General features: G+C 38.9%; 1 protein-coding gene across 1 annotated transcript; it reads right to left on the bottom strand.

Moving 5' to 3' along the window:
• Positions 1-12536: 12536 nt before the first annotated feature.
• On the bottom strand, positions 12537-19441 carry LOC106082846 (FAM172 family protein homolog CG10038). The gene is made up of 7 exons (XM_013245579.2): positions 19335-19441; positions 19168-19270; positions 18983-19098; positions 18676-18863; positions 13259-13517; positions 13005-13194; positions 12537-12941 (listed from the first exon to the last, which is right to left on the bottom strand). Exons 1-7 carry the CDS (start codon positions 19392-19394, stop codon positions 12826-12828), a joined length of 1032 nt encoding a protein of 343 aa, XP_013101033.1. The 5' UTR covers positions 19395-19441; the 3' UTR covers positions 12537-12825.

The raw sequence follows: 19441 nt of genomic DNA, 5'->3' as shown, positions 1-19441 counted from the left end.
TTTATGTACTTAAGGACATTAGGGCTGTTTTAGAGAAATTTTTATAGAAATTTTCTCTAAAGAAAAAATTTCTATTAAATTTTTTTTTCTAAGGCAAAATTTCCATAAAGTTTTCTCGTAAGATAACATTTCTATAAAATTTTCTCCAAAGATAAAATTTTTATGAAATTTACTCTAAAGACAAAATTTGTATAAAATTTACTCTAAAGACAAAAGTTTTATGCCAATTTGCCCATGAAGGAACAGGGACAAACTTCTCACATATCAATGAGTGCTGTCCGATTCAAGTCTTTTTAAGCTCAATGATAAGGGGCCTCCTTTGTATAGCAGAGTCCGAACGGCGTGCCGCAGTGCGAAACCTCTTTGTAGAGAAGTTTTTACATGGCAAAGTAACTCCCGAATGTCGCCAGCATTAAGAGGGGATAACCACCGCTGAAAATGTTCATGATGTTCTCGCCTGGATTCGAACCCAGGCGTTCAGCGTCATAGGTGGACATGCTAACCTGTGCGCTACGGGGGCCTGAAGTTTTATATTAAGACAAAACGTGCATGAAATTCTCACTAAAGACAAAATTATTATGAAATTTTCTCTAAGATAACATTTTTAGGAAATTTTCTCTAAAGCTGAAATTTTTATGAAATTTTCTCTAAAGACAAAATTTTTATGAATTTTTCTTCAAAGAGAGAGTAGAGATAACGGATGGAAATGCATTTTTCACAGGATACGACGGGACTCCCGGAGATACCGGAAACTTGGAATAATGAGTTTGATCGAAGGCTTATCATTACAAAAATTATGGAAAAGGAAGCCTTGAGGAGTTTCCAACAATTAGAGTCACCGGACTTGATGAAATATTTCCGGTGTTACTACAGAAGGAGGCTGACACTATTTTCACAGCTTGTCTAGAACCTGCATATACTCCGAAAGCCTGGCAAGAGGCAAAGTCTGGTATTTATACCCAAGGCAAATTATGCGATACCAGAAGCCTACAGACCTATAAACCTTACGTCATTTCTTCTCAAAACCATAAAACGAAAGGTAGGGTCGGTAGAGACTGTCTTGAACAAGGTTGTGCATAAAACAGAAGAATCCTTCAATTCCAAGACTTACGCATTATCGGTATGTATTGACATCGAGAAGGCTTTTAACAATGTGGGTACCGACACACTGATCCAATCCTTAGAACTGTACCGGGTGGACCGTGTCCTTAGAGACTGGATAAGCCATATGCTAAGGAACCGGTGCATACAGTGTGGGTCCCATGACATAATAATAAGGGAGAATGTGGCACAAGGCACGTCACAAGGGTGCATATTATCACTCCTATAAGCGACCACTATAAACAACCTACTACGGATGCTAAGGTGACAATGTAATAATACTTCTGGAAGTAAGGATCCGAATCAGCTACATAGAAGAACTGAAAGGTGCTTATATATGGCATACGAATGAGCTAGATCTAGGCGTCTCAGTGTTAACCCAGAGAAGACTTAAATCTAACTGTTCACGAGGAAGACGGGCCAATTTAACGCATCACGTTATATTTCGAGATCTGACATGGTCAAATTCTTAAAAGTGAACTTGAACACATTCGGGATCGTACTGAGAAGGCTCATAGATGTTGGGCAATATGTAGACGGGCCGTAGGCTCGAAATAAAGCCTGATCCGAGAATAGTCTACTAGTTCTACAAGAGTGTAACTAGGCCAATACTTACTTACGCATCAGAGGTGATGGAGAAAAAATACAACGTAAGGATTATACAACAGGTTCAGAGAACATGTTGTCTTGGCACAGGCGGCGCGATGAGGACCAAGTCCAAAGAGCACTGGAGACTGTAATAGATATCCGACCAATAGACATACACATTAAGTGTGAGCCAGCCACTGCCGCTGAGACTTAAGGCGTTAGGAGAGTGGATAGAAGCAGGCCACACCATCGCGGTATAAACGTGGCGACTATAGGAAACCTGGATGGAAAAGAAGAGGTTTCCGATCGGAAACCTGAGATGACACTTGGCAGTCTTAGATTGTTGGAACTCTGGTATTGCCACCTGGGACATCATGCTTCTCAAGTGAACTTACCGTGATAGGTAGTTTACCGTGCGTTAAGATGTTCGCACTCGACGTCCTCGCGTTAATACCACAACATCTCACGCACAACAACTTAATTCTCAATTTGGATCCCCAGGGACTGAGACCTGTTTTCGACTGCCTGACCATAATATGGTCCTACAGGCGTAGATCCGGGCGATCGCAGAGTGCGTGGGGTGGTGTGGTGGACACAAGGACGTCGAGTGTGAACACCTGTACGGACAGTAAACTGGCCATCCGGGCAATAACAACCAAGACGGTAGAAAGGTCACGAACAGTCTAGGTTTGTAAGAAAGAGATTAACACCTTCTCTGAGGATGGCATTCGCATCGCTTAGGTGCCAGGCCACCGTAGAGTAAGGGAAAATAAAAGAGCTGACGATTTGGCAGTGAATGCCAGAGGACTGCCGTAAATGAAATTGGTTAACCCGAAGGCTTCCGGCGCGACGCAGTCCGAGTTAAGGGCGTGGGCTACGAAGGCGTATGTAATACTGTGGAACGGCGGAACAGTCGGTAGGATGACGAAAATCATATGGGGAGATCCGGATCGTGAAAAAACTATTACGAAAGGAAGAATGAAGGAGCTCAGTATAGCTTTTGGTACCATAACGAGACATATAGGACTACGAGCTCAATGCGTGCATGAGCAATGTAGGGCATGCGGGAAAGATGATGAGAAGTTGGAGAATTACCAACAAAACCAGACATGAACCAACCTACAGTCGTAGAGGGGAAAACACCTTTTTTTTATCTTTTTTAGTATGTATAGCACAAAACAAGACGATTACTGGCTTAGTTGTATGTTCATAGAGTCATGGGGCGAACGAATATGGAATTAAATGAAATTTTCTTTTAAGACAAAATTTTTATGAAATTGTCTCTTAAGACAAAATTTTTATAAAATATTCACTAAAAACAAAATTTTTAAGTAATTTCCCCTAATGACAAAATATAAATGAAATTTTTCTTTAAGACAAATTTTTTAAGAAATTTTCCATAAAGACATGAATGACCTCTAAAAAAAAATTCTAAGACATTTTCACTAGAAAAATTTTCTTGAAATTTTCTCGAAAGAGCAAGCAACGCAGCAAAGTCACTCATTTCTTGGATGGGTCAGCGATATACAGCGGTCAAAAAAAGTATTCATCATTCAATGTTTTTTTTTTAATAAGTCTACAAAAGACAATTGGAATAAAAACATATTAAACTAATGATGCAGTAGTGCTTGTGTGATATATATGTACACAATTTCATTGTTTTTAAAGAAAAAAATAGTATTTATTGGAACAAAAAGGGCCATTTTACAGCTGAACACAAAAAATTAAACAAAAAAAGTATTCATCATTGCAAAAAAACAAAAAAATAAATAACATAATTTAAAAAAATTAATACTTTGTTATTCGACCACCGCGTCTTATAACTTCTTTTAAACGGTTTGACATCGATTGGACTAATTTAGCGGTTATATGTTGGTCTATATTAGTCCATTCCTCCATTATCACCTGTTGCATTTGACTCTTGCTCGAAAAATTGCGCGTTCTCAATTTGCGTTCGAGATGTTCCCAAAGATGTTCAATTGGGTTCAAGTCGGGACTTTGAGGAGGAGTTTTAATGACTTTGGGGCAGTTATACAGCATCCACATCTTGGTATTTAAAGCAGAATGTTTGGGGTCATTATATTGATAATATTGAAAGTTATTACCAAGCCCAAGTTTTACAGCACTATCTTTTAATTTCCTCTTTAAAATGTCAATGTAATACTTATGATCCATTACTCCATTAATAATTTCAAGATTTCCCGCTCCTGAAGCCGCCATACACCCCCAAACCATTAAACCACCTCCACCATGTTTTACAGTAGCAACTGTGTTTCGTTCTTCAAGCTCTGTATTTGGTTTTCTGTACACTATGACCTTTCCATCGCACCCAAAAAGATTAAACTTGCTCTCGTCTGCAAAAATGACTGTTTTCCAAAATGATTCGGGCTGTTTTACATACATTTTTGCGAAGTTTAGCCTTTTCACTCGGTTTATTTTATTTATAAAGGGCTTCTTACGTGCAGTTCTTCCTCTGTAACTATGCCTTTTGAGTGTATTTCGAATTGTTTGTGTAGTAACTTCCTTCCCTAAATATTCCATAGTGTTTTTACGAAGAATGGTCGCATTTGTCTTCGGAGTTTTCTGAACTTGCCGCACTAGCCAACGCACATCTCCAACTGAAAGTGCTTTTGGTCGACCAGATCTTGGTTTATTGTCAACAGTTTTCGTTTCTGTCCACTTTCTGATGATGGATTGTATAGTAGATCGTGGTCTATTTAATATTTCACTGACAGTTTTTTGAGTTAAACCATTCCTGTGGTGTTTTATTATCAAAACTTTTACCTCATTAGAAACCTCGTTTTGCTTACGACCCATTTTGACAAAAACTATATTTTCAATGAAATTAAATATTTGCTGTCAAGGGCAAAGCCTCCTTTACTAAATAAAACAGAAAAGGGGGATTCCCAAATAATATTTGAATTTGACTTTGATGATAGCACATCAATGATGAATACTTTTTTTGTTCTGTTTTTGGTGTTATTATATAAAATTGCATTTTTTGCGCTAATTAAATTTATTTTTTGAATTTATTTTAAAACATATTTCGAAAAATAAACTATTGCATAAAACTGCATTATTTGTTTACTTTAAATTTTCTTCAATTGCCCAAAATAAGTGAATTTATTATCAATTTTGCTAATGATGAATACTTTTTTTGACCGCTGTATGGATTCAATGTGGAAACGGCCAGAGAATTGCGTTTGTTTAAGGGTGAAAAATTTCGTATATTTAATGATTTTGAACAAGATATGTTGCCTTTAAGCACGTATAAAGGAGCTTGTAGAAATGAAGATCCTTTAGCGACATTTTTCAAATCAGGTATGTCAATTAATTTCTGAAAAATTTTCTATAAAGGCATAATACCAAGAAATTTTTCTCTGTAGTCAATAATTTTTTTTTTTTTTTGATATTTTCTCCAAAGACAAAATTTCTTCAAAATTTTCTTGAAAGACAATATTTCTATGAAATTTTCTCGAAAGAGAAAATTGCTAGGAATTCTCTATTAAAGCAAAATTTCTATAAAGTTTTCTCTAGAGACAACATTTTAGTGAAATGTTCTCTAAAGAAAAATTTAAATGAAATTTTTCTGGATTTTCCATTGATTTTCTAAATAAGTTTTAACGTAATGGTTTTTTATTAGAATAACTTAAAATGTCGGTATCTCCTCAAGATGGTATGATTTTTTTTTATATATCACTAAGATGTTTGGATGTCGAATAATTTAAAATGTCACCTTCAGCAGTATGTGTTACACTTATTGTAAATCGACATTATATTTCCAGTTTTTCTCCATGCGGTACATCGTTACTACCACAATTCAAGACAATATAAATTGAACAGTTGTCACGTGCTTGCTTTAAATTGTACACGTAACAATAATTCCCAAGAGTTTATTTTAAATGAAGAAATGTCATCATTTTAACGATTTTTAAACGAGAATGTCTTTGCATTATTTCGGTGGTGTGATAGTACTTTTGAGAGACTATGGGTTTTCAAACATTTTTCTTCCAATTTGCGATATGTGGTATATGTCACTGTATTTCACTTTTCAAAAATAAGTTTAAAAAAAGTTTACAAGAAACTTATCAAACGTTTATGAATGCAAGCTTTTCAAAATACCATCTAAGAGGTAACAAACTTCTCAAGGTATTCCAAGCCAACATTTAAAAAAAAAAAACCTTAACTGGTCGTTAAAAGACCTTGGTAGTGTTTTAAAAATTAAATGTATCTAAAAATAGGTACGTGAAGAGTTTTTTAAACTATTATTTACCAAAAGTTTATTTTTTAAACGCATGTTTTTAATTTTTTTTTGTTTTTAAAATAACTTTTAAGTGTTTTTTTCTTTATAATTTGGAGTTTCTGGCATCTTAAAAAAATAATACAGTAAAAAAACAAGGGTTGCCGGTTTTTTTTAAAAAAACTTAGCATTATTGTTCTAAGCGCACTCATTGTTTCTAAACTTCAGATAATAGTATGAGTTTATCGACCATTATTCTTACAATTTCCTAAACATTACAATATTATAGTTTTTTTTTAGCAAACTGCCTCTTGAACAACTTGAGAGAGAAGTTTTATCACTATAAGGACACAGCTATCGATTTAGAAAGCCATTTCGTCATAAAAGAAAACCATAAACATACCTTATTTCAAAGGCATATGTTTCTTAGCAGTTCGTTATCGGTTGTGATGGTGTTTTGGAATCCTCTATCATAAATTTAAGAGTTCCTTTTGGTTATAGTTGTTTGATTTTATGACTCCTTAATGACATCATATCATCAACAGCTTCCAAAAAAACAAAGAGGGGAGATAGCAGCCAAGTAAGAGGAAAGACAAATTCCCCTTGGGAGCTAAATGCAAAACCAGAAGGAACACTTGTCTTAATGGGCTTGCTCATTTTTTCTTCCAAAAAACTATGCTATGTTATTTTTTATGACGTGTAGGCCGATGATAAGTGTGATAAGACAAAGTAGTGGGGTGCAACTGGCACACCCAAAAACCTTCACAAAGTGGGTGTCACAAATCTGCTTGAAACACAATATTGACCATCATACTTAAGTAATCAGTTGGATGGCCAGTTTCGTAAAACATCACCCCTTATCCAGGGCGTTTGGTGGCATAAAAAACTATGGAAAATAAACATTTGATATGATGAGATTTGCCATGGATGTCGCATTTTTGGGGAGGGGAGGTAGGGCAAGCCAAAATTATAATAGTTCTGGTCAACAACATTCGGCTACTCATATTTATCAAAAAAACAAAAAAAAAACATACAAGACGACTGGCGGCGAGAAGAAATCAAATTAAATGTATTGATGTAAATGATAGTGACATATCACTGATTGTATTGACGTCTCAAATGTCTATGAAATATTGCAGATAACACTCTTCAAAAACCACATAACTAACTTACAGCATGTCTGATGTGGAGGGCAAGCGCGTGTTATGGTTGTCCTTAGAGACTAAGGATAAATGTCAAGTGTTTTCTATGGAAAGAAATTGCAAGTGATATTTCTTCTGTCATAATGTTGCAAACATCAGTGCTTTTATTTCAATTTTTTTTAACAACCTATACTAAAATATTTAACATTAAAATTTAGTTTTATTTTTAATGTCGATATGCTGTTATTTTCTTAATTATTAGAAAAAAGTTCATTACAATATGCAACGAAATGAAAAAGGTGTAGCACCCAGCTACTTCACATCCAAAATAATTCCAAAACCTGTTAAAAAAAATTTTTTTTAAATTTTTGGAGACATAACTTAAAAATTAAAAATAAATAGGTCAAGATACACGGAAAAAAAATTTCACGACAAGATTTTGCCAAAACTTTCATGGTATTTAATTAAAAAGATTTATTAATTCAATCTTTTTATAACCTCCAACATATGAAGGGGGTATACTAAATTCATCATTCCGTTTCTAACACTTCGAAATATTGGTCTAAGACATCATATATTGGGTTGCCCAAAAAGTAATTGCGGATTTTTTAAAAGAAAGTAAATGCATTTTTAATAAAACTTAGAATGAACTTTAATCAAATATACTTTTTTTACACTTTTTTTCTAAAGCAAGCTAAAAGTAACAGCTGATAACTGACAGAAGAAAGAATGCAATTACAGAGTCACAAGCAAAATCCACAATTACTTTTTGGGCAACCCAATAGTATATATATTCTTGTTCGTCACGATATTTCACGTCGATCCGTTCGTTTGTCGAAAGCATCCTAACTTCCAAACGAATAAGATAGCTGCTCGAAATTTTGCAAAAACAATTTCATTAATGTAGGTCAATTGGAATTGTAAATGAGCAAAATCGGTCCATGGCTGGATATAGGTCCCCTATAAACCGATGTACTAATTGTACTTCTTGAGCTTATAGAGGGCGCCATTCTCATTCGATTTGGCTTAGATTTCGCATGACGAACTTTCTTACGACCTTCAATATATGTGTCAAGTATTTTCCGAATCGGTCCATAACTTGATATAGCTCCCATATAAACCGATCTCCCAATTTTATTTTTTCAGCCTCTAGAGTGCAAAATTTTTTTCCTATCTGGCACGACGAGCTCTTTTACTACCTCCAACATCTGTGCCAAGTAAGTTCCGAATCGGTCCATAACCTGATATAGCTCCCATATAAACCGATCTCCCGAAAGTACTTCTTGAACCTCTATAGGGCGTAATTTTTATCCCATTTGGCCGAAATTTTGCACGACGAGCTCCCTTACGACCCTTAATATACGTGTCAAGTATTTTTCGAATCGGTCCATAACTTGATATAGTTCCCATATTAACCGATCTCCTGATTAGACTTCTTGAGCCTCTAGAAATTGACTGAAATTTTAAACAATGACTCCTGCTATGACTTCCAAGAACTCAGCAAAGTATGATCTCAACCGGGCTATATTATAATATAGCTCCCATAGAAACTGATCTCCCGATTTCAGATCTTGAGCATCTACAGGAAGTAATTCTCCTCTCAAAATCTTTGTTCAGCTTCTGCCTGTAAGGAGAAACCGTACAAAGAACTTGACAAACGCGATCCATGGTGGTGGTAGAACGCGTTAACATGTTTTAATGAATCTGAAATTTGTTGCGTGCGGACTGGGACCAGTACAGAAAATCCCCAAACAACTAGAAGAGCGAGGTGAAATCGTTCGAGAGGACCTCATGGGTCCGTTTTAATAGAAGAGGTGAAGTCCTCCAGGTTCCGTAGGATGCTATCTAAGGATCCGAAAACCGAAACCCCTTGGCAGCATTCTAAGGGACTTCAAAACCTAGTCGGAGTCTTGCTCTAATACGCTTAAGCTAATGGCTGTGACTCACTTTTCTACACCTTCTAAACTAAGTGTACTAAAATTAAAAATTTCTTCGAATATCCTTAAAAAATCAATACTTTAATATAAAAATTTTGTATTGGCTGTATCTGTTTAACGAAGCATTCCAGAGAAAAATGGTCCTTAATTTTTTATATCATCTATATCATCATCGAAAATCCATCAAAAATTTAAATATTAGTATAAAAACTTTGAATTAGCTGTATCTCTTGAACTATGCATACTAGGGTGAAAGGGGCCTTTATTCGTGACTCCGTTGAAATATTTGAAATCCATTAAAATATTGACTGTTTCTCCGAACAAAGCGCCCTAGAGTTAAATGGGCCTTAATTTGTGCTTTTATAAAATATGAAAAATTTCATCGAAAAGCCATAAAAAAATCTAAATTTACGTACGAATGCTTTTAATTGGCCTTATCTCCCAAACTAAACGTCCTAGAGGAAAATGGGACTTAGTTCGGGGGTTGAGAGCAGGAAGAAACTATAGAACATTTGCTGTGTGTGTATCCCGCGCTGGCAGTCAGAGGCAGTTTCACTTTAGGTTCTCATTTCTTTGAGAACCTGTCTGATTTAGCGGATGTGAACATTCGCAAGTTGTTGGGCTTTTTAGAGCGATATGGATGGTTCAACGTTAGGAACTAGAAGGCATCTTCCTACCCCTGTTCCTGTAGTATCACAATGGCAGAAAACGTCTAAGTGAGTCTGATGACAGACTGCCACTTAAACCTAGCCTAACCTATGACGCTTGTGTGACAAGATTATTGGAGCCCTTTAATAACCAATGGCCATCATGCTTCCGCGGCGATCAGTCGTAAAGACCGAAACGAGCTTGCTTATCTATAAGAGCTTGACGAGTATCGCTACCTTCACATGTAAATGGGGCTACCACAACAACAAAACCCTCCAATAGACAATATGGGACTAAACAAGTAAAAAGGCGTTATGTTCGGCCGGACTGAACTTTGGATACCCACCACCTCGGGCGTATATGTAAACCACCTTTCGTCTTAATCCGTTCAAAAATGCATAATTTATGCCCCATATCAGCTATATCGATCGGCAAGGACATTAAGTGGTCTAATAAGTACAAGTCAACAAAATATTGGTTTTTTTGGTAGCTATATCCAAATATAGACCGATCTGAACCATATACGACACGGATATCGAAAAGCCTAACATATGTAAGACACTGTGTCAAATTTCAGCGCAATCGAATTTTAAATGCGCCTTTTAGGAGGCCAAGACTCTAAGTCGAGAGATCGGTCTACATGGCAGCTATATCCAAATCTGGACCGATCTAGGCCAAATTAAAGAGGGATGTCGAAGTCCCTAACACAACTCACGGTCCCAAAATTTCGGCGAAATCGGACAATAAATGCTCCTTTTATGGGCCCAAAACCTTATATTGAGAGATCGCTGTATCCAATTCTAGACCAATCTGTGCCAAATTGAAGAAGAATGTCGAAGGGCCTTACACAACTCACTGTCCGAAATTTTGGGAAAATCGGACAATAAATGCGTCTTTTATGGCCCCAATACCTTAAATCCGCGGATCGGTCTATATGACAGCTATATTCAAATCTGGACCGATCTGAGCCAAATAGCAAAAAGTTGGGGAAGAACATAACGAAACTCACGGTCCCAAATTTCAGCGAAATCTGACAATAAATGCGCCTTTTATTGGCCCAAAATCTCATATTGAGAGATCAATCTAAATGACAGCTATATCCAAATCTGGACCGATCTAGACCAAATTGAAGAGGGAAGTCGAAGACACTAACACAACCCACTGTCCCAAATTTCAACGTCATCGCACAATAAATGAGCCTTTTATGGCCCCAAAACCTTAAATCGAGAGACCGGTTTATATATCAGCTATATCCAAATCTGGTTTGATCGGAGCCAAATAGCAGAAAGTTGTCGAAGTACCTAACGCAACTCACCGTCCCAAAATTTCGGCCAAATCGGACAATAAATGCGCCTTTTATGGGCGCTATATCCAAATATAGACCGATCTGTGCCAAATTGAAGAAGAATGTCGAAGGGCCTTACACAACTCACTGTCCGAAATTTTGGGAAAATCGGACAATAAATGCGTTTTTTATGGGCCCAATACCTTAAATCCGCGGATCGGTCTATATGACAGCTATATTCAAATCTGGACCGATCTGGGCCAAATATTAGAAAGTTGGCGAAGAACCTAACGCAACACAGTCCCAAATTTCGGCGAAATCGGACAATAAATGCCCCTTTTGTGGACCCAAAACCTTATATTGAGAGATCGGTCTATATGGCAGCTATATCCAAATCTGAACCGATCTGGGAAGGGATGTCGAAGGGTCAAACACAACTCACTGTCCCAAGTTTAGGCGTTATCGGACAATAAATGCGCCTTTTATGGGCCCAAAACCTTAAATCGAGAGATCGGTCTATATGGCAGCTATATCCAAATCTAGACCGATCTGGGCCAAATTAAAGAAGGATGTCGGGTGGTCAAACACATCTCACTGTCCTAAATTTCAAATCGGATAATAAATGTGGCTTTTATGGATTCAAGACCTTGAATCGAGAGATCGGTCTAAAAAAATCGGTTAAAATGTGGATTTTATGGGCCTAAGACCCTAAATCGGCTGATAGGTCTATATGGGGGCTATATCAAGATATAGTCTGATATAGCCCATCTTCGAACTTAACCTTATGGACAAAAAAAAAAAGAATCTGTGGAAAGTTTCAGCTCAATATCTCTATTTTTAAAGACTGTAGCGTGATTTCAACAGACAGACGGACAGACGAACGGACATGGCTAGATCGTCTTAGATTTTTTAGCTGATCAAGAATATATATATATACTTTATAGGGTCGGAAATGGATATTTCGATGTGTTTCAAACGAAAATGAATAAACCCCCATCATTCGGCGGTGGGTATAAAAATAAAAGAATCGAGTAAAAACCCGATAACCGTAGTTGGGGAAAAGTGTGTGAAGATCTGTAAAATCGGGAGATTAGTGTATATGGAGGTCATTACAAGATGTGTGCCTATGTGTTACATACATGGCATAGATGTAATGCCACTCACCAGTCAAAAATTAATCGAACGTGAGTGGAAAAAAAAATTATGCCTTTTAAACGTTAAATCAGAACATCGGTCTCAATTAGCAAATTGACTAAGGTATGGTCCAATATGCCAATCCCACCTTTACAGTGGCGGGCAAATTCACACACACTTTTACACATATATGTGTTCGTGCATAAGAACATAAGTCCATGGGTTTGGAAATATTGTGCACATAACACATGTGCCCAACACTGGTCTATGGACAATCCTTTGGCAGCCGGTTGTACGTAACAGGTTGACCTGATGAAGTCCTTCATCGGCAAGGGCTGCCTCCTCAGTGTACAATACACTGCTATAACAACAACAATTGGTCTTTAGATACAAGTTTCACAATATTATGGTAATGGGTATAAAAAATAACAAAAACACAAATTTGCGCCAATTTTTTCAAATTCGGTAAATACAAAAATTGTAGCAGAGAACTGGGTGACTTTTTATGTTGCATATTTGCATAGAATAGGTAACAGGCATTCTACAATAATTATTACAAAGTATCATGAATGCGGCAGTTCAAGTATTAAATACTCTTTTCCTTTTGTTTGGTTTTTGGTGTATCAGCATGAATATGTATGCATGTATGGCTTTGTATTGTTTTTATGTGTAAACATTAACATTAAAATTTCAATAAAAATCCTGTAATTATATAGATGTTTAAAACACAATTTCACTTAATTTTAACACTTAGTTGTTCAATTTTTGTTTTTTGCTCTTTTGTTCAAATTCTGAATATTTCTCTTCGAGAAATTTGAAAACCGATTCAAATGCTGAATAGGAGGTCCATTCGTGTTTGGTGTGGCCTGTAAAAGAAAACCGCACTTTCAGAAACATTTTTATGGATAACTCTCTTCATCGCATTTTACCTGCTGATACCATTTTAATGTCATCTTTTGATGTTTTAAGTTCCGTATCCAATGGCTCATCGCTGGAAACCCAATTGCAGGTTTTGCCAGCGATAACCTTTCTTATATCACCGCCCACACCATAATGAGCTGAATCTGTCAAAGCAATGGCAAATACTTTATTTTCGAAAAACTCAGGAAAACGCCGGGCCTAAAATGGGAAGGAATCATTTCATAGATATTTTATTCAAGTTTTTATTTTTACAAATACTTACCAAATCCAATGTAACTCCACCACCTGCACTATGAGCCACTATGGCCACTGATTCTGGGTCACAAGCCATAACGTATTTCTCCCATACATGGCCGGCATGTGATGTGGCTGAACTTAAACCGTGTATGGGTTTACGTTTGCCATCTACCATACGATAGTTGTCATTGGTATTGGTGACCAAGATGTCATAGCCCAATTCTTGAGCTCGTTTTATATATGGTATTTGGGTGCCATGATCCAAAGAGTTGTTAATTATAAGGCTTGGAGGAAAAATATAACATAAATAGTTTCGCTTCAATGTAAAACTTAAAGCCCGAACAATAGAGTTGAAGGTGTTTTTTTGACTAATTTTTAGGGATTTCTAAATATCTTTGAAAACCTAGTGGAAACTTTAGTATGTATAGAGAGGGGTGACTAGAGGAGTTTAACGGCCTCGATGACTCGAATTCTGTGGGATATTACCATGAACAATATTTTGTTATCTGTGCCGTTACCATATAAAGAAATTACAAAAAAACATTCCGGCACGGAATAGCTGTCTGAAATATAGAGGTCCGATCTATGTGGAGTTCATTGCTGTCACGAGAAGTTTAGCTGCGAGCTACCGGGCGCGTCGACAGGTTGCTCATGATAGAATGCTGCATAAGGAGAAGTTGCTATTACAGTCGCGGACAATCAGCGGTATCGAGCGGAGAGTGTCAGTGAGAGACCGAGCGGCACCGGCTCTTGCAAAAATTTAGTTTAGTCGACAGGTTGCTCATGGTAGAATGCTCCATACGGAATAGTTGCAACGGCAGTCGCGGACAATCAGTGGTATCGGCTCTTGAAACAAATACTGAGTGCCTATTATGCCTGCTATGACAAGGCGAGTTATTGGCGTCTTTAAACAACCAATGGCCACCCTGTTCCCGCGGTGGTATCGAGCGGAGAGTGTCAGTGAGAGGCCGGGCGGCACCGGCTCTTACAAAAATGTAGTTTAGTCGACAGGTTGCTCATGGTAGAATGCTTCATACAGAATAGTTGCAACGGCAGTCGCGGACAATCAGTGGTATCGGCTCTTGCACAAATACTGAGTGCCTATGATGCTCGATATGACAAGGCGAGTTATTGGCGCCGGTAAATAACTAATGGCCACCCTGTTTCCGCGGTGATCGGTGCTCTGGACCGAAATGAGCTTGCTTATCTACAGGACCTTGACAAGGCACATCGCCACATCCACATGAAAATGTGGTTACAACAAAAACAAAAAAATATGGGCGTTTTGCTGGACAATCAATTAAACTTTATACTAGAAAGGGATACGAAAACTCGTTTTGTCCCAGAACTCTGCAAAAGGACTGCCGTCAATTGTTAAGGATTTTAGCCACAGGTCATGAAAAGGTCGTATACTGCAGTTGTCTGACCTGTAAAACTATATGGAGTTGTGGTTTTGTGGACGGTGGTTCAAAAAGCCATCTACTAAGGGATCCTGTGGGTCACATTGTGACTAAGCAGGCACATATAATTGGCTAAGCAATACAATGAACACCTGAGATAAAGGAATAGTAGTCAATCAGCGGATACGATTACGGCTGTGTTATCCACAAAATACTGACTGGTTTTCCGAGGTAATGTGTGTTGAAGGTGGGTGGAATTTTATACGAATCATATAAAACTAGACGATCCTGTGAACTATCTCACAGCAACCGTTTCAGTGTACTATTCCGTACTGTACGGGAATTTTCATCGGCCAAAGGCTGCCGCCTCACTGTACGTGTTTTGTCCTTCCCCAGACTGATAAGGCACGGCATCAGCCCGGACACTTTGCCCGTATGTTTTTCGGAACAAAACGTCTCCTCTCCTAGAGCTGGGAAAGCATGTCTTTGGCCTGCTGATATGAGTCTGGACTGACCACCACAGTGCTAAGTTTCACTGCGGCACGATCTGCGCCAATCAGCGATGCGTTCCAGGTCAGCTCTTCACCCGCTTTGTTTTTGCACCCTTGATGGCCCAGGACCCAGCTAAGCCTGGCTGCCTTTCCCGATTGAAACAGGTAGTTCCCCAAGACAGGATGTTATCTCCGGCCGTTTAGTCTCTAACACTCCTCTATTCCCCAAACTCCAGACTCAACGAGATTCTATCATATGAGGACGATTGTTCGATCATGGCTTCGGGCTCTCTCTCTTTGATGAAATCTGTGTGATGTTAAACCACTGCCTTGCGACCATGTCGTTGCAATCCGGATTGACCCGATGAAGTCCTTCATCATCAAGGGCTGCCACCTCAGTGTACAACACACTGCTACATCAACAACCATGCCGTTTATTTCGCTGTAAGAAATTTTAAGATACCCGCCACAAAATCATCAGACACACTGTACTCTCCATTGTCAACGGATGAATAAGTAGTTCAATGTGATAGTCACAGCCTAAGAATTCCGTCCACCAACTTTTCCAAAATTCTTGGTGTCACATTTGACGGCCTTTATAAATATTTAGCACATGCCACTGCAATTCGTTCAAGGTCACGTGGCCTCAAGTCAGTTGACGGCAGCACTTGGGGTGCTGACAAAGAAACCTTGTTGACTACATCCAAAGCAATTGGGCGGTCAGAGATTTACCATGCAGCACCCGTGTGAATTCGCCAGCTGAACGACATGCAGTGGAATAACATTGAGATCTGTGAGAATGCTGTCCTGCGTACTGCGACGGGCTGTCTCCTCAGTTCTCATGTGTACCACTTGCATCAGGAGACAAAGATCTTGCCAGTGCGAAGGCACAACAACATGAAGCCTAAACTGTACCTACTGGACCGCTGTTGCAGAGACCATTCCATCACCAGCTTTTCGATCCACCTCTCAAAGGTATCAGCGTGAATCTAAATGACCTATAGCGAGAGGTCCAGCGTTTCAAGAGACAATTGACCTATCGGCAAGGGCTGCCGCCTCAGTGTGCAACACACTGCAAGAACAACAACAACCCAGAGAAGACTGAAATATGCCTGTTCACGGGGTGGGCCAATTTGACGTACCACGCTTCCTCAATAAAACGACTTCGATGTCTGATAAGGTTAAATACTTAGGATTGATCTTGGATAGGAAACTTAATTAAATGTGTCACATTCAAGAGCGTATTGAGAAGGAGCGTATTGTTGGCCACAATGTAGACTGTTGGCTCGAAATGGGGCCTGAAGTTACAAACGCCTCATTAGTTTGGTGGACTGCAATGGAGAAAAAGTGCAACATAAGGACCATGCAACAGGTTCAGAGAACATGTTGTCTTGGTATAAGTGGAGCGATGAGTACCACGCCCACGAGAGCACTGGAGACTATTCTAGATATCCGACCCATTAACATACAGATTAGGTGTGAGGCAGTTATGAGGCTTTCGGGAATGGGAGAATGGATTGAGCTCATACCATCGCGGTATCATCGAGTCGACGATAGGAAACCTGGAAGAAATGGAGAGGTTTCCGTTGGGACACCTGAGACGACACTTGAGGTCGAGTGCGAGGCACTGTTACCAGCGGCACAGTCTTGGACTGACGGAACCCTAGTATTATCATCTGCAAGATCTTCTTAAACGGATGGATCAAATAATAGTTTTTTTACCCTTTAGTACCCCCCTCATACCATCGTGGTATAATCGAGGCGACGATAGGAAACCTGGAAGGAAGGGAAGAGGTTTCCAATCGGATACCTGAGACGAGGCGAGGCACTACTGCCAGCGGCATAGTCTTGAACTGACGGAACCCTAGTATTGCCGTCTGGAAGATCATGTTACACGGATGGATCAAAGCTAGGAGACAGAGTTGTCCTGGAAATCTACATTGAGAACCCAGGGACTGAGACCTGTATTAGACTGCCTGACTATAATACGGTCCTGCCCACGTTCACGTACACTGAGGCGGCAGCCCTTGCCGATGAGCATTCCATCGGGTCAATCCGGTGCGTACAACCGGCTGCCATGGCTACCGGGTGAATGTAGTCCTTGGAGAACGACCGCCACCCATTGCACCCGAAGAAATCGACCTCCCCCGGCAAACCAGAGTGGTTCTGGCTCAATTACATTCCGGCAGATGCAGCCGCCTCAATTCCCACAGAGCTAGGATTGATGCCGACGTGCAAGATGTATGTCCCGATTGTAACCAGGGACCGCACAATACACGTTACCTGTTTAACTGCCCGGCCAGACCCACTCGACTCAGACCCAGATCCCTGCGGACGCACCCCATCTTAGTCGTAGAGTTACTGGGTCTTGACACTCAACAGAATCAAGCAGACGAAAGATAGAACACAATAAACTGCTACAACAACAACAACAACAACACTCTGTTACAATGACAACAATACACAAGGTAGTCTCCCCTTCACCCCTAGGTTAACGGACCACTGTGAACTTATATCTAAACAGTTTTTCCTGGGCTACCATAAGTAGAACCACCCGAATTTCCGCCTTACCGGAATGGTCCATCAGGCTGAACTAGTATCGTTCAAGGTTCAAGGTTGGAAGATACTATTCCCAATAACTGTCCTGAATGCGGCACTGAACCCCATGATGACAATAACCTATTTATATGTTCGACGAAACATCGAGCATCTTGCAGCAGAGGTACAATTTACCTTAAGTCTAGTCTCGTGGCCTCCATCCTAACTTAACCTACTTTTCAACATCAATTTTATTACTTCTGACTCTAAATGCGGGCCCACGTTTCGATAAACCTGGAAGATTAGAAGCCTACACTTCATTGACTATAAAATCCATGTTCTAATGGGCATGCAAAAAAAAAAACAAAAACCGCTCTGTTTTTCTCAATCGTGGACACAACCATGCCAGTCTACAGTTTAACCTCCTTATCCTTAAGGTAGGCATGCATTGTTCCGATTAGCTTTCATCGAATTCGAATTCTAAGCCTACTTTATCAATACTTGAACTTTTACTACATAGGTGTAAATCATATCAGCATAACCAAAACAAAAAATCATGACCAAAAGTTTAAGCGTATTGCAAAAGCAACTCTTATCAAAGCCAAAAAACTTCAAAAAGCCACCTCCAACAAAGGTACTCTATCTAGATGGTCGTTCTAATTGCATGAGGTAGATCTACTATGGCCAAGTTTTAAAAATTATTGATTTTCAATTGTGGGCGTTCTTTTTTCCCTGGTTGGGTTTGTTGCTGCATTGAGTTTCCTTTTATAAGGCAACGAATCGACATTGCGTTACTACAAAATGTTGGTTGTTTCAAAGATATGCACGAACATACACGGTGAAAATGGGTGAGTGTTTGAAAAATTTGGCACAAATTTTAAAACGCAATTGTAATATACAATACTATCATCTGTTACATATGTACTACACGTATGTATGTATGTATGTATGTATGCATGGTAAGTACCAGAATGTGTGCGCACAATAACACCCACACATGAATGCATTCTCACCTTCTGGCCCATTGGCCGGCCCGAACATAACCACTGCCATGTATAATAACAATCAATTTCTTCGGTTTCTCCAATTGTTCAGGTTTGGTGAAGAAAAATGATGCTTCTTCAGAGGGCACCTGTTCAGGAATGTATGTTCGTGTCAGACCATTCTGCTCCAACAAATCATACACAATTTCGGGAATTTGCTGTATGTGGTTTGAAATAAAAACAACAACAGTATGGTAAATAAGCAAAAAATGTGTTGATGCAAATTAAAGAGCCTAAATTAAAATAACACAAGAAGAAGAAGAAGCATGTGACTCACATCAGCTAATTTCTCATAATGCGCCTGATTTTTGGCATGATCCTTGAATACCTCAAATTCGAATGGCTCATCGCTTATTTCCCCAGTGTTCTTGTCGATTTTACGTAATTGTCCCGCTGTCAAGGATGAAAGGAAATCACTTTTACTTAGTATCAACGTTTACGATATAAAAAAAACATCCTTACCAGAGTTAAATGCATAGCCCAAATCCTTCAATTTATCCAATGCTTGACCACTCTTTGAGGTTGGACTCGTTGGCTCCGATGAACTCATGACCACTGACACTGTCTATTAATGTGGTGCTTGACAACTTTTCTTTTAATAAGTTTTAGTGATTTTTTTTTTTGATTACCTTAACAAATCTTGATGTCCTCCAAACTGGAAAAAATGCCTTTCTTAACAAGTTTGACATTTTGGATTTGTTTGTTTACCGTTTCACGTATTGACACAATTGGCACA

Source organism: Stomoxys calcitrans, chromosome 2 (genome assembly GCF_963082655.1).
Source record: "Stomoxys calcitrans chromosome 2, idStoCalc2.1, whole genome shotgun sequence".
In the NCBI taxonomy this organism is placed as follows: domain Eukaryota; kingdom Metazoa; phylum Arthropoda; class Insecta; order Diptera; family Muscidae; genus Stomoxys; species Stomoxys calcitrans.
Note: the sequence above shows the minus strand (reverse complement) of the source record. Positions and strands in the feature narration are given on the sequence as shown.